Source organism: Somniosus microcephalus, chromosome 4 (genome assembly GCF_052327205.1).
Source record: "Somniosus microcephalus isolate GS21.2 chromosome 4, FLI_Smic_1.0, whole genome shotgun sequence".
Lineage (NCBI taxonomy): Eukaryota > Metazoa > Chordata > Chondrichthyes > Squaliformes > Somniosidae > Somniosus > Somniosus microcephalus.
Window position 1 is genome coordinate 311,281,755 of NC_140990.1, and position 15,233 is coordinate 311,296,987.

A 15,233-nucleotide genomic window follows, 5' to 3' on the forward strand; every position below is an offset into this window, starting at 1 on the left:
AGAGGGGCATGTGGTGGTGCATTTTGGACCTTCTGGCATCCTAAGCAGCTATTAGTTAGGTTTTCGATTTGTTGATCGATTCCCGGCCACCACACATAAGCCCTAGCAAGGCTTTTCATTTTCACTCCCCCCAGATGACCTTCATGTAGCTCATTTAGCACTCTCTCCCTTAACTTGGGTGGAATCACCACTCTGGATCCACACATCACTGTCCCCTGGCATACTGACAGCTGTTCTCTTCTGGATGAGAATGCTGGCAACAGTGAGTCGCCATGTGTTGGCCATCCCCTCACCGTCAAATCATATACCCGAGACAACGTCGGATCATTGCGGGTCTCCTTCTCTATATCCGTGTTCGTTACTGGCAATCTTTCAATTATTGATGAATAAAATATCTCGATAGGGTCCACTGCTGGTGCTTCCTCCACAGTAGGCAGTGGCAGGCGCGATAGCCCATCAGCGTTCCCATGCTGTTTCGTGCCTTTATATTCTATTTCATATTGATTTGCCCCTAGAAACAGGGACCATCTTTGTAACCGTTGTGCAGTCATCACTGGAACGCCCTTCTTCGGATTAAAGATGGAGACAAGTGGTTGGTGGTCAGTCAGCAAGGTGAACTTCTGCCCATGCAGATAGTGGTTGAATTCTTTTACTCCCCATACTAGGCTGAGGGCCTCCCTGTCAATCTGGGCGTAGTTGCGCTCGGCTGAGGTTACTGACCGAGATGCAAAGGCTACTGGCCTCTCCAACCCGTCTGGGAATTTGTGCGACAGCACCGCTCCAATACCATAGGGTGATGCATCACATGCCAAACGAATTGGTAGTGCTGGGTTGAAATGGGCCAACACCTCTTTTGATGTGATCAATTCTTTACACTTCTGGAACGCTCGTCTACGTTCGTCATTCCACTTCCATGGTACCCCTGTTTGCAGTAGGGTGTTCAGTGGGTGTAATACCATGGACAAATTTGGTAAGAACTTGTGGTAGTAGTTTACCAGCCCGAGGAACGACCTCAGTTGTGACACATTTTCCGGTGCTGGAGCCTTGACTACTGCCTTAATCTTTTCAGGGGACTTATGTAACCCCTCTTCATCGATGACGTGGCCACAATACAAGATCTGTTTCTGGAAAAACTCGCACTTGTGGCGATTAGCTCGTAGCCCATACTCCTTTAATCTGGTGAGCACCTTCTCCAAGTTGGCGAGGTGATCACTGTCATTTTCGCCCGTGACCAAAATGTCGTCCAAATAACACTGGGTCCCTGGAATCCCTTGCAGGACCTGATCCATCGCCCTTTGCCAGAGAGCCGGAGCCGAGGCTACTCCGAACACCAGCCGGTTGTATTGATAGAGACCTTCATGACTGTTAATCGTAAGGTATTGTTTCGAAGCTTCTTCTACCTCCATTTGCAAGTATGCCTGGGCTAGATCAATTTTGGTGAAGCGTTTACCTCCAGATAGCGAGGCGAAAGTATCCTCAATTCGTGGAAGCGGATATTGTACCGTGTGAAGGACTGGGTTCGCTGTCACCTTAAAATCCCCACAGATGAGGACCTTCTTTGGTTCCCCAGGCGTATTACTCAACGACCTCTTCATTACAGGAACGATGGGTGTAGCCCACTCGCTCCAGTCCACTTTGGACAGTACTCCTGAACGTTCCAACCCTTCCTGCCCTGCTTCAACAGCTGGTCTGATCGCATAAGGCACTGGTCTGGCCTTAAGAAACTTTGGGCTTGCATTTTCCTCTATTTTAATCGTTGCTGTTATGCCTTTTCATGTTCCTAGTCCCTCCTGGAACACTTCTTTTGCGTCAGTTAGCATTTTTGACAGTCGTCCAGGTGTGACGTCATCATCCTTTTTGGCCTCAACCTTCAGTGCCTGTATGGAATGCCAATCTAATTGTATCTTCCAGATCCATTCATGTCCTAGCAGTGGTGGTCCTCCATCTGGCAATACATATATATCCATTTTAGGTATTTCCTGGCCTTTATATATCACTTTCACCCTTATTTTTCCTTTGGGGTAGACTTTTTGCCCCGTATGCGTCTTCAAGACAATCTCTGTAGCTTTCAAGGGTATATATGAAAATAGCCGCTTGTAGTCCCTTTGGTTTATGACTGTTAGGGCTGATCCTGTGTCCAATTCCATTTTCACTTGTACTCCGTCTATCTTGAGTGTAACCCAGATAGTCTGGTGATCCTCCATTTCGGTTACCTTATGTAGTTTCAGACAACCCAGCTCCTTGCTTCCGGAGTCTGTGTCACTTTTCTGTTCGTCTGAACTACTGTCCATCACCTGGTGTACCTTTTTGTACTTCTCCTGTGGAGATTTCTTACTGTTGGTTTTCTTCCCAGACCTGCAGACTCTTGCTATGTGTCCTGCTTTCCCACACTGTCTGCACACTTGGTCCTTGAACCAACAATCCTTCTGGTCATGTGTTGTTCTGCCGCAGCGATAGCACTTCCCTGTTCCATAGGACATTTTATTGGTGCCATATTCTTGCGGTCTCCGTTGACTCTCTGCAGCGCCCCTTGCGGCTGCTTCGTGTGATACTGCCATACTGATAGCTTTGTCCAGCGTAAGATCCTTTTCTGATAGAAGCCGTTTCTGGGTTCCTTCACTTTGTAGCCCACACACAAACTTGTCCCTTAACGTATCTGCTAGTCCCGCTCCAAACTGGCAGTGTTTCGATAGCTTGCGCAGTTCCGTTAGGTACTCAGCATTGCTTTCGTCTTTGTGTTCATTCCTTTTATGGAACTTAAATCATTCTGCTATCAGCAGCGGTGTGGGGTTTAAGTGGTCCTGTAGGATTTCTACTATGCTTTCGAAATTCTTGTTCACAGGCTTCTCTGGGGTTATTAGGTTTCGCAGTAACCCATAAGTTTTTGCACCCATGGAATGTAACAAAACCAGTGCTTTATTAGCATCTGGCACTTCATTTGCCCTGTAGTACACCTCAATACGTTCCACATATGTCGCCCAATCTTCGACTTCATTGTCGAACGTAGAGATACTGCCACTCTTCGGCATCCCTGGGCGTGATTTAACTGTCAAAAATGGCGCCTCCCGCGCTTCCCCTTCTTCTCCGCTGGCACAAAATGGTGTCTCCCGCGCTTTCCTTCCTTCCCGCGCTCGCCCTTCTTCTCCGCTGCGGCTTCTAAAAATAGCGTCTCCCGCGCTCTTCCTTCTTCTCCGCGGTTCAATGGCGTCTCCTGCACTCTCCCTTCTTCTCCCCATGGACCCTGTTCAGCCCGTGCACCCTGGCTGTGCTCTGCGCGTGCTTCTTTTAATTTTTTTTATTCGACGCCGCTCTGTCTTGAACCCGGCTGTTTCTTTACCCTCTCTCTCTCCGGTTTGTTTTTTTTGTTTTTTCTCGATGCCGCTCGGTGTTCAACCCCCGGCTGCGCCCTGTGCGCTTCACCCTCTGTCTTACCCCGTCGACGCTGCTCGGCTTTCTCTCCGCCGTCGGTCGGCTCCAGCCGCCGCTGCCCGGGAAGGGTCTGCGCTGGACCTGTCGTCAGTCTCTTGCTGATCGTCGTGGCTGGGGAACCAAGCCCGGCTCTCCACAGCCTCCCCTGCGATGTTCACTCTGTCTGATGACTGGGTGGTTGCTCGTGATCGACGCCCGTGTTCCTGGCCTCGACTTTTTTGTTTTGTTTTTGTTGCAGGTAGATTCGAATCGACACTCGTCGCCACTATTAGATCCGTGATTCTGAGGGTATGCTGTTATTCAATAACCACACGGATGCTGTAACTTAACAATAAACAGGTCTTTACTGGAGGAGGGTAGTCTCAAGACTGGGGGTACAGAGGCATGCGCAAAGCTTATATACAGGTGTGGTCACTGCCGGTACTACAGTATACAGGAGCTGTAAAAGTAGTTCTGTCTTAAAGGCACATACACTACAGGAACAAACATCCTGAATGATTACTCACTCAAAGTAAGCAGACTTTGCGCTGCTTTCAAGTGTAAATTCCCAGTGGGAGCCTGGGATCAATGCATTTATTCTTCTCTGTACATGAATGGTTCAAATTAAATATCCCTGTGGTGGTATGACTGGTTTCAGTGGATGCCCGGGAACATTTACACTGAATATAACATTAAAGGGTAAATTCCCTGATCATGCTCTCCCAGCTGAGAGTTGGGCTCGAAGGGAGTTACAAGATTCCAGCGCCGATTCACTCAGTGTTGGATCGGGGTATTTGCCCTCAAAAACCAAGGCAGTGATGAGCCAATGGTGTCTAATTAAATTGCTGAAAGCAACAGTTAATAATAATGATACTCCCCGGATATCTAAAGTTGCCTTAACGTGTGCTCTCAGACCAGTAGCGCACCATTAAATTGCACTCAAAATACTTCAACATAACCACAAGTTTATCAAGTGGCCAAGAGTTTATTACTGGGAAACACTGTGTCCATATTTTATACACCAGTACAAACCCGATGCGGGTCTAAATGTCTTTATCAAGATCAATTCTTACCTTGTTCATTTTTAAAATACACCAGGAATTTCCTCTGATCCTGGTGTGCTTTAATCTCACACTCTCCTCCGCCAGATTTCCTTTTGCTTTGAAAGTAAATGGCTAGTTTACTTTTGACTGAGTCCAGGTCGACAAGCAGCCCTTCTACTAACACGGGAAATCCAGCCATCCCTTGGCTTTCCTCATCGGAGAACCAAGTTTCAGCCTCGACTCCTGTCAATCCTCGGAATGAGCTCAGTTTTTTGGGAGGGTGAGTGTCCAACTGTGCTCTCAATGGTGTGAAACCGATCTCTTTGAAGCTTAGATTTTAGACCGAACGATGCTCGGAAATGTGAGCTGCCTATCCGAAATCGAAAGTGAAAGAATAGGAAAAAATAGTAATATTTGGAAGCTCCCTTCTAGATTCCAAAGGTTTGAGCGTTTAGGGACATATTTCGATCTGCTCAGTCTCCAGTTCACCCATTGGAGAATGCTTGTATTGTTGCCCCCTGTCTCGTTATAAAATGGCTGTTCACACCTGCCAGTCCCCCACATCTTCAGAGACTGACTTCAACAACAACAACAAACTGCATTTATATAGCACATTTAATGTAGTAAAATGGCCCAAGATGCTTCACAGGAGCGTTATAAAACAAAATTTGACACTGGGCCACATAATGCAATATTAAGACAGGTGAGGTAGATTTTAAGGAGCGTCTTAAAGGAGGATGGAGAGGTGGAGAGGTTTAGGGAGGAAATTCCAGAGATTAGGGCCTCGGCAGTTGAAGGCACGGCCGCCAATGGTGGAGCGATTAAAATCGGGGATGAGCAAGAGGCCAGAAATGGAGGAGCGCAGATATCTCAGAGTGTTGTAGGCTGGAGGAGATTACAGAGATACGGAGGGGCAGACTATGGAGGGATTTGAAAACAAGGGTGAGAATTTTAACATGAACATTGGCTAAACCAGCCAAGTGCCTACCCTTGTGTGTTGTTAGTTGGTATGATTGCACTAGGATGAGGGTGAGTGTGAGGGATGGCTAGTGAGATGGGGAAGTGATAATGTAGATAGAGAGGGATGGGTGGAGGTGCAAGGTAAGTTGGTGTGTGTAAAGATGTGCAGGAGTAGGGTAGGGAAGGCAGAAAGATGGGGATGTGATGAGTGACACAGCAGGATGAGGTTGAGTGTGGCTTGGCAGTAACGTTACATGATCTACTAAGATCATTGAAAAGCTTGCACCACTGCAGTCTGGCCCTCCTGACGACATCCTTGCTTGTGACCTCCTGTGCAATGTGCAACCAGGCTGCGTTGGTCTCCGGGGGAGGTGTCTTTCGCCCATTGGAAGGCAAGAGAACCACCCTGCGTGCTGTGACTCCCTCCATAAGCATATTGCCCATCCCTAATTGCCCTTGAGAAGGTGGTGGTGAGCCGCCTTCTTGAACCACTGCAGTCCGTGTGGTGAAGGTATTCCCACAGTGCTGTTAGGGAGGGAGTTCCAGGATTTTGACCCAGTGACGATAAAGGAATGGTGATATACTTGCAAGTCAGGATGGTGTGTGACTTGGAGGGGAACTTGGTGGTGTTCCCATGTGCCTATTGCCCTTGTCCTTCTAGCTGGTAGAGGTTGCGGGTTTGGGAGGTGCTGCCAAAGAAGCATTGGCGAGTTGCTGCAGTGCATCGTGTAGATGGTACACACTGCAGTCACGGTACGCCAGTGGTGGAATGAGTGAATGTTTAAGGTGGTCGATGGGGTGCCAATCAAATGGGCTGCTTTGTCCTGGATGGTGTCGAGTTCGTGAGTGTTGTTGGAGCTGCACTCATCCAGGCAAGTGGAGAGTATTCTATCACACTCCTGACTTGTGCCTTGTAGATGGTGGAAAGCTTTGGGGAGTCAGGAGGGAAGACACTCGCCGCAGAATATCTAGCCTCTGACCTGCTCTTGTTGCCACACTATTTATGTGGTTGGTCCACTTAAGTTTCTGGTCAATGATGACCCCCAGGATGTTGATGGTGGCAGATTCTGCGATGGTAATGCCGTTGAATTTCAAGGGGCGGTGGTTAGATTCTCGTTTGTTGGAGATAGTCATTGCCTGGTACTTGTGTGGTGCGAAAGTTACCTGCCACTTATCAGCCCAAGCCTGAATGTCGTTCAGGTCTTGTTGCATGTGAGCATAGACTGCTTCATTATCTGAGGAGTTGCAAATGGCACTGAACACTGCAATCATCAGCGAACATCCCCATTTCTGACCTTATGTTAGAGGGGAGGTCATTGATGAAGCAGCTGAAGATGGTTCGGCCTAGGACACTGCCCTGAGGAACTCATGCAGCGATGTCCTGGGGCTGAGATGATTGACCTACAACCACCACAACCATCTTCCTTTGTGCTAGGTATGACTCCAGCCAGTGGAGAGTTCCCCACCCACCGATTCTCATTGATTTCAGTTTTACTAGGGCTCCTTGATGCCACACTCGGTCAAATGCTACCTCGATGTTAAGGGCAGTTACATTCACCTCGCCTCTGGAATTCAGCTCTTTTGTCCTTGCGGAACCCAAACTAGGCATCAGTGAGCAGGTTATTGGTGAGTAAGTGCCGCTTGATGGCACTGTCGACGACACCTTCCAGCACTTTGCTGATGATTGAGAGTAGATTGATGGGGCGGTAATTGGCCAGATTGGATTTGTTATGCTTTTTGTGGACAGGACATACCTGGGCAGTTTTCCACATTGTCCCTAGATGCCAGTGTTGTAGCTCTACTGGAACAGCTTGGCTAGAGGCGCGGCTATTCTGGAGCACAAGTCTTCAGCACGATAGCCGGGATGTTGTCGGGATCCATAGCCTTTGCTGTATCCATTGCGCTCAGCCGTTTCTTGATATCACATGGAGTGAATTGAATTGGCTGAAGACTGGCTTCTGTGATGGTGAGGACCTCAGGAGCAGTCCGATATGGATCATCCACTCGGCACTTCTGGCTGATGATGGTTGCAAACGATTCAGCCTTGTCTTTTGCACTCACGTACAGGGCTCCACCATCATTGAGGATGGGGATATTCATGGAGCCTCATCCTCTCTTTAGTTGTTTAATGATCCACTACCATTCACAACTGGCTGTGACAGGACTGCAGAGCTCTGATCTGATCTGGTGATTGTGGGATCACTTAGCCTTATCGATAGCATGTTGTTTCCGCTTTTTAGCATGCATGTAGTCCTGTGTTGCAGCTTCCCCAGGTTGACAACTCATTCTTAGGTACGCCTGGTGCTGCTCCTGGCATGCTCTTCTACACTCCTTATTGAACCTGGGTTGGTCCCCTGGCTTGATGGTATTTGTAGAATGAGGGCTATGCCGGGCCATGAGGTTACAGTTTGTGGTGGAATACAATTCCGCTGCTGCTGATGGCCCACAATGCCTCATGGATGCCCAGTTTTGAGCTGCTAGATCTGTTCTGAATCTGTCCCATTTAGCACAGTGGTAGTGCCACACAACACGATTGAGGGTGTCCTCAGTGTGAAGACGGGACTTTGTCCCCACAATGACTGTGCGGTGATCACTGCTACCAATGCTGTCAGGGACAGATGCAACAGGTAGATTGGTGAGGACAAGGTCAAGTAGGTTTTTCCCTCGTGTTGGTTCTCTCACCACCTGTTGCAGGCCCAGACTGGCAGCTATGTCCTTCAGGTCTAGGCCACCTCAGTCAGTAGAGGTGCTACCGAGACACTCTTGGCGATGGACATTGAAGCCCCCCACCCAGAGTACATTCTGTGCCCTTGCTACTCTCAGTGCTTCTTCCAAGTGGTGTTCAACATGGAGTATTAACATAGAAACATAGAAGATAGGAGCAGGAGTAGGCCATTCGGCCCCTCGAGCCTGCTCCGCCATTCAATGCGATCATGGCTGATCATCCAATTTCAGTACCCGGTCCCTGCTTTCTCCCCATACCCCTTGATCCCTTTAGCCTTAAGAAATATATCCAACTCCTTCTTGAATATATTTAATGAATTGGCCTCTACTGCCTTCTGTTGTAGACTGATTACTGATTCATCAGCTGAGGGAGGGCGGTAGGTAGTAATCAGCAGGAGGTTTCCTTGCCCATGCTTGACCTGAAGCCATGAGATTCCATGGGGTCCGGAGTCAATGTTGAGGATTCCCAGGGCCACTCCTTCCCGCCTGTATACCACTGTGCCGTCACCCCTGGTGGGTCTGTCCTGCCGGTGGGACAGGATATACCCAGGGATGGTGAGGGAGGAGTTTGGGACATTGACTGAAAGGTATGATTCTGTGAGTATGACTATGTCTTGACTAGTCTGTGGGACAGCTCTCCCAATTGTGGCACAAGTCCCCAGATGTTGGTGAGGAGGACTTTGCAGGGCTGAATGAGGGACTTCACTTACATTGATAGACTGGAGAAGCTGGGGTTGTTCTCCATGGAGCAATGAAGATTGAGATGAGATTTGATAGAGGTGTTCAAAATAATGAGGGGTCTGCACAGAGTAGATAGAGAGAAAATGTTCCCATTGGCAGAAGGGTCGAGAATCAGAGGCCACAGATTTAAAGTGATTGGCAAAAGAACCAAAGGCGGCGTAAGAAAAAAACTTTTTTCTGCAGCGAGTGGTTAAGATCTGGAATGCAGTTCCTGAAAGGGTGGTGGGGGCAGACTGAATCTCATCTTTCAAAAGGGAGTTGGATAAGGATCTGAAGGAAAAAAAATTGCAGGGCAACGGGGAAAGTGTGGTGGAGTGGGACTAGCTGAGGTGCTCTTGCAGAGAGCCCGCACGGGCTCGACGGGCCGAATGGTCTTCTTCTGTGCTGTAACCATTCTATGATTCTATGAAGTGGTGCCAGGTATCGGGGAGCTGCAGTCACAGTAAATCAAACCTAAATGTATGTATATACAGTACCAACATAGTTTAACTTCATCTATTTCTATTTTAATAACTTTTGCTGAATGTGGTTCACACCAAGTGCCAGGATATCAGATCAGGCCCACCATAGAAAATGAGTGTGACACCCTTGGGCTAAAACAACACTGAATGTCCATAGGTAAGAGGTTAAAAGGATGGAACAAGGGAGACAAGGGGAGAGCAGCCACTAACTTAACTGTTTGGGGCATTGGCACTAACTGTTGTTATCAGTAGGAACCTTGGAGGAATCCCAGGTTGCCTACTTTGCCCTTCTTGCTGGCATAAGGCTGTGAAGAAGACTCCCAAAGGCTTTGGAGTCGTGGTACCCAGAACTCATGGGTACATGCCTGAAAATGAGGATGTTTGGGGGAACATCATACCTATGTGTAGGCTCTGAGGTCAGTCTCTGAAGATGTGGGGGACTGGCAGGTGTAAACTGCCATTTAAGTAACCAGACAGGGGACAATAATACAACCATTCCCCAATGGGTGAACTGGAGACTGCGTAGGTTGAAATAGGTCCTTGAACGGCTGCCCAGGATGGAAATAATAGATTATTTTGCAACAGATCAATACCCTGGCAGGGAGATTCCAAAGGCAGATTATTTTTCTAATCTTTCACTTTTGATTTCAGTGCACAGAGAAGTTTATTTCCGAGCTTCCAGTAAGTAGAGATGCTGACAGATGAATTGAAGGTGTTGATGAACACATGGGAGTATGATATTGTTGCTATCACAGAGACATGGTTGAGGGAGGGGCAGGACTGGCAGCTCAATATTCCGGAGTATAGGATCTTCAGCCGAGACAGAGGGGTGTGTAAAAGAGGAGTGGGTGTCGTAATATTAATCAATGAGTCAATTACTGCTGTAAGGAGGGATGATATCTTAGCAGGTTCCTCTAATGAGGCCATATGAGTAGAACTTAAAAACAAAAAGGGGGCAAGCACGTTGCTGGGAGTGGACTATAGGCCCCCAAACAGTCAGTGCGAGATAGAGGAACAGATATGTAGGCAAACCTCAGAGAAGTGTAGAAATAATAGGGTAATAATAGTAGGGGATTTCAACTTTCCCAATATTAATTGGGATAGTCAGAGTGTGAAAGGCTTAGAGGGTGTGGAATTCTTAAAGTGCATCCAGGAGAGCTTTTTGAGCCAGCATGTAGAAAGACCTACAAGAGAGGGGGTGGTACTGGACCTAATTCTAGGGAATGTAGCCGGGCAAGTGGTAGAACTGTCAGTAGGAGACCATTTTGGTGACACTGACCATAATTCAGTGAGATTTAAGGTAGTCATGGAAAAGCACAAAGGTGGACCGGAAATAAAGGTTCTAAATTGGGGGAAGGCCGATTTTAATATGATCAGGCAGTATCTGGCCAAAGTGGATTGGGATAAGCTACTTGTAGGGCAATCCGCATCAGAGCAGTGGGAGTCTTTCAGAAAGGAAATAGAGAGAGTACAATGCCAACATGTTCCCGTAAAGGTCAAGGGTGAGACCAACAAGCCCAGGGAACCCTGGATGTCAAGGGATATACAAGAATGGATTAGGAAAAAAAGGGAGGCTTTTGGCAGATACAAAGGACTAAAAACAGTGGAAGCCCTAGAGGAGTATAGAAAGTGCAGGGGGGTACTTAAAAAATAAATTAGGAGAGCGAAGAGGGGGCATGAAAAAACACTGGCAGGCAAAATAAAGGAAAATCGCAAGGTGTTTTATAAGTATATTAAGGGCAAGAGGATAACCAGGGAAAGAGTAGGGCCCATTAGGGACCAAAGTGGCAATCTGTGTGTTGAGCTGGAAGATGTGGGTGAGGTTTTAAATGAATATTTTGCATCGGTTTTCACTATGGAGAAGGACGATGTAGGCATAGAAATCAGGCAGGGGAACAAATTAGTATTGAGAGGGAGGAGGTACTAGCGGTTTTAGCGGGCTTAAAAGTGGATAAATCCCCAGGCCCAGATGAGATTTATCCTTGGCTGCTGTGTGAGGCAAGGGAGGAGATTGCAGGGGCTTTGACACAAATTTTCAGAACCTCTCTGGCCACAGGGGAAGTGCCAGAGGACTGGAGGACAGCTAACATTGTACCATTATTCAAGAAGGGTAGTAGGGGTAAACCAGGGAATTACAGGCCAGTGAGCTTAACATCAGTGGTAGGGAAATTATTGGAAAAAATTCTGAGGGACAGAATTAGTCTCCACTTGGAGAGGCAAGGATTAATCAAGGATAATCAGCATGGCTTTGTCAGGGGGAGATCATGTCTAACCAATTTGACTAATTTTTGTGAGGGGGTGACTAGGTGTGTGGATGAGGGTAGTGCAGTTGATGTAGTCTACATGGACTTCAGTAAGGCTTTTGACAAAGTCCAGGATGGGAGACTGGTCAAGAAGTTAAGAGCCCATGGGATCCAGGGCAATTTGGCACATTGGATCCAAAATTGGCTTAGTGGCAGGAGGCAGAGGGTGATGGTCGCAGGTTGTTTTTGTGACTGGAAGCCTGTGTCCAGTGGTGTACCGCAGGGATCGATGCTGGGTCCTTTGCTGTTTGTAGTGTACATTAATGAGTTAGATATGAATGTAGGAGGTATGATCAGTAATCTCGCAGATGACATGAAAATTGGTGGAGTGGTAAATAGCGAGGAGGGAAGCCGCAGGCTACAGGACGATATAGACGGGTTGGTCAGATGGGCAGAACAGTGGCAAATGGAATTTAACCCTGAAAAGTGAGAGGTGATGCATTTTGGGAGGACTAACAAGGCAAGGGAATACACAATGAATGGTAGATGTCATAATAGTCCTGAACAATTAAGATAACATGTCAATGTGTCTCACGTGGGATGGAAGGGCCTCGTCCACTTTATTTTGAGTTTACAAAGGTGCATTCAAAACATATCAATAAAGCCATTAAGCACATGTTGAGAAACTACTATTTTTAATAGAAGAGGCAAGTTTCCAGATAACCATTCAATAGAAAATACAAACACTCATCCAGTGCAGAAGCTCAAATCCGACATTTTTTTCTTTGACAAAACAATTTTTTTAAGTTAGTGTCAAGAACCTTCAGTGATATTCCTTCTTTGTGAAGTTACAACTCCTCTGAAATAAGCTTACATAGTCCATGCAAACTGCATCCCCCACATGTGCCGTTAGTGTTTTTGATACAGATATGGTTGGGTGTCATTCTGAAGCAACCCGCTGAGAATTTCTGTAGTAGGGATGTTAATGATTGACCAACTGTAAGAGGCAGAAACTGGACTCAGGATCCATGGGAGGTGTGATGACAGGTGGGCCTTGGGTTATTCTGCACAGATCAATTGAATTATTGTGTAATTTTACATAATATATAAACTTATAAATAATAATGATTAAAAATACCCTTCTCTCCTCTCTTGCCAGCTGCTGGCTTGCTCATTTATGGTTCTACGGCTACTGGGGCTTCACTCAAGTAGCTGCTGTTCACGTGAGACTGCATGGTGAGGACTGACATGAGATTCCATTATGTGGGGTGGGGTAGGAGCAGGGGGTGCATCGCAGCTGCACTGATGTTCACTTCCCAGCCTAGGTCAATGGATGACATACAGGCCGCGGTCGAGATCAACTAAGAGAGTGGGAAACGAACTTGACACTCAGGAAACTAAAAAGGCTGCATCTATGGAGCGCAGAGGCGAGTATACATTTTGTATATGGAGCCTTTAGAACTGAAAAGTATGAGACGGACAGGCATTGTGATGTGCAGCGTTCAGTACTACACAGGCCCCTATAGACTAATCCAGTGAATTGACTCGTGTTAATAGTTATAGCTTTTTAAATATTTCCAGCATTACAATGGGTCGAGTGTTCCAGTCTTTAGGGTGGTTGGGGAGGCGGTAGGGAGCTCTCCACTCATCCTCATTCCATAATGGTTGTTATACAAAGACGCCAAACTGCTCTGCCATATGAAGTGTATTTCAAATGTCACAAAATAGTTAAAATTGGGAGTGTGTTTCTACGCTAAGGAGCTTTTTTTTAATAAAAAAACAAAGCACACAAATGAACAAATAACCAACAGATGGTAGTTAATGATGAGATACAGACTTTAGGGCTGGCATGATGGTCACTAAATTACTGATTCTTTGGTTTATAGTGTAAGGTTTATTCTGGGGACCATGGGTATTGTTCTTTGTAACTAGATTGTTTCTCTTAGTCCTCTCCTTCCTGAGGCACAGTTTAATAGGGTACAGCTCCCTCTTGTACCTCACTCATAGAAACATAGAAGATAGGAGCAGGAGTAGGCCATTCGGCCCTTCGAGCCTGCTCCACCATTAAATGAGATCATGGCTGATCATCCAAGTTCAGTACCCTGTCCCTGCCTTCTCCCCATATCCCTTGATCCCTTTAGCCTCAAGAAATATATCCAACTCTTTCTTGAATATATTTAATGAACTGGCCTCCACCGCCCTCTGTGGCAGAGAATTCCACAGGTTCACCACTCTCTGGGTGAAGAAATTCCTCCTCATTTCAGTCCTAAATGGCTTACCCCTTATCCTTAGACTATGACCCCTGGTTCTGGACCCCCCGGCCATCAGAAACATCCTTCCTGCATCTAGTCTGTCCAGGCCTGACAGAATTTTATAGGTTTCGATGAGATCCCCTCTCAATCTTCGAAACTCCAGTGAGTATAAGCCCAATCGACACAATCTCTCCTCATACGTCATTCCTGCCATCCCAGGTATCAGCCTGGTGAATCTTCGCTGCACTCCTTCCATGGCAAGAACGTCCTTCCTCAGGTAAGGCGACCAAAACTGCACACAGTACTCAAGGTGCGATCTCACCAAGGCCCTGTACAACTGTAGCAAGACATCCTTGTTTCTGTACTCAAACCCTCTTGCTACGAAGGCCAACATACCATTTGCCTTCTTAACCGTCTGCTGCACCTGCATGGTTACCTTCAGCGACTGGTGCACAAGAACACCCAGGACTCTTTGCACTTCCCCTTCTCCCAATCTATTGCCATTCAAATAATAATCTGCCTTCCTGTTTTTGCCACCAAAGTGGATAACCTCATATTTATCCACATTATAGTGCATTTGCCATTTTTCTGCCCAACCACCCAACCTGTCCAAATCGTACTGGAGTTTCACGACATCCTCCTCACAGCTTACCCTCCCACCCAGCTTTGTGTCGTCTGCAAATTTGGAGATATTACATCCAATTCCCTCGTCCAGATCATTAATATATATTGTGAACAGCTGGGGTCCTAGGACCGATCCTTGCGGTACCCCACTAGTCACTGCCTGCCACTCGGAAAACGACCCGTTTATTCCAACTCTTTGCTTTCTGTCCACCAACCAGTTCTCTATCCAAGTCAATACCTTGCCCCCAATCCCATGTGCCTTAATTTTGCACGCTAATCTCTTGTGTGGGACCTTATCGAAAGCCTTCTGAAAGTCCAAATACACCACATCCACTGGTTCTCCCTTATCTATTTTACCAGTTACATCCTCAAAAAATTCCAGTAGATTAGTCAAGCATGATTTACCTTTTGTAAATCCATGTTGACTTTGTCCGATCCTGTCACTGCTTTCCAAGTGCTCTGCTATTACATCTTTTATAATAGACTCTAGCATTTTCCCCACTACCGATGTCAGGCTTACCGGTCTATAATTACCCGATTTTTCTCTACCACCTTTTTTGAATAGTGGGGTAACATTAGCTACCCTCCAATCCATGGGCACTGTTCCAGAGTCTATTGAGTTCTGGAAGATGACCAGCAATACATCTACTATTTCTAGGGCCACTTCCTTAAGTACCCTGGGATGTAGATTATCAGGCCCTGGGGATTTATCGGCCTTCAGTCCCATCAATTTTCCTAACACCATTTCCCTACAAATGCTGATTTCTTTCAGTTCCA

The 15,233-nt window shown here is 46.8% G+C and overlaps 1 protein-coding gene across 1 annotated transcript in view; it reads right to left on the minus strand.

Moving 5' to 3' along the window:
- Nucleotides 1–4,656, minus strand: part of LOC147120594 (uncharacterized) — a 93,994-nt gene extending 89,338 nt beyond the window's left edge. The window contains exon 1 of the mRNA XM_085984237.1: nt 4,482–4,656. Within this exon, the coding sequence (XP_085840363.1) occupies nt 4,482–4,650 (169 nt within the window). The 5' untranslated portion in view covers nt 4,651–4,656. The remainder of the gene's footprint in view (nt 1–4,481) is intronic.
- Nucleotides 4,657–15,233: the final 10,577 nt, after the last annotated feature.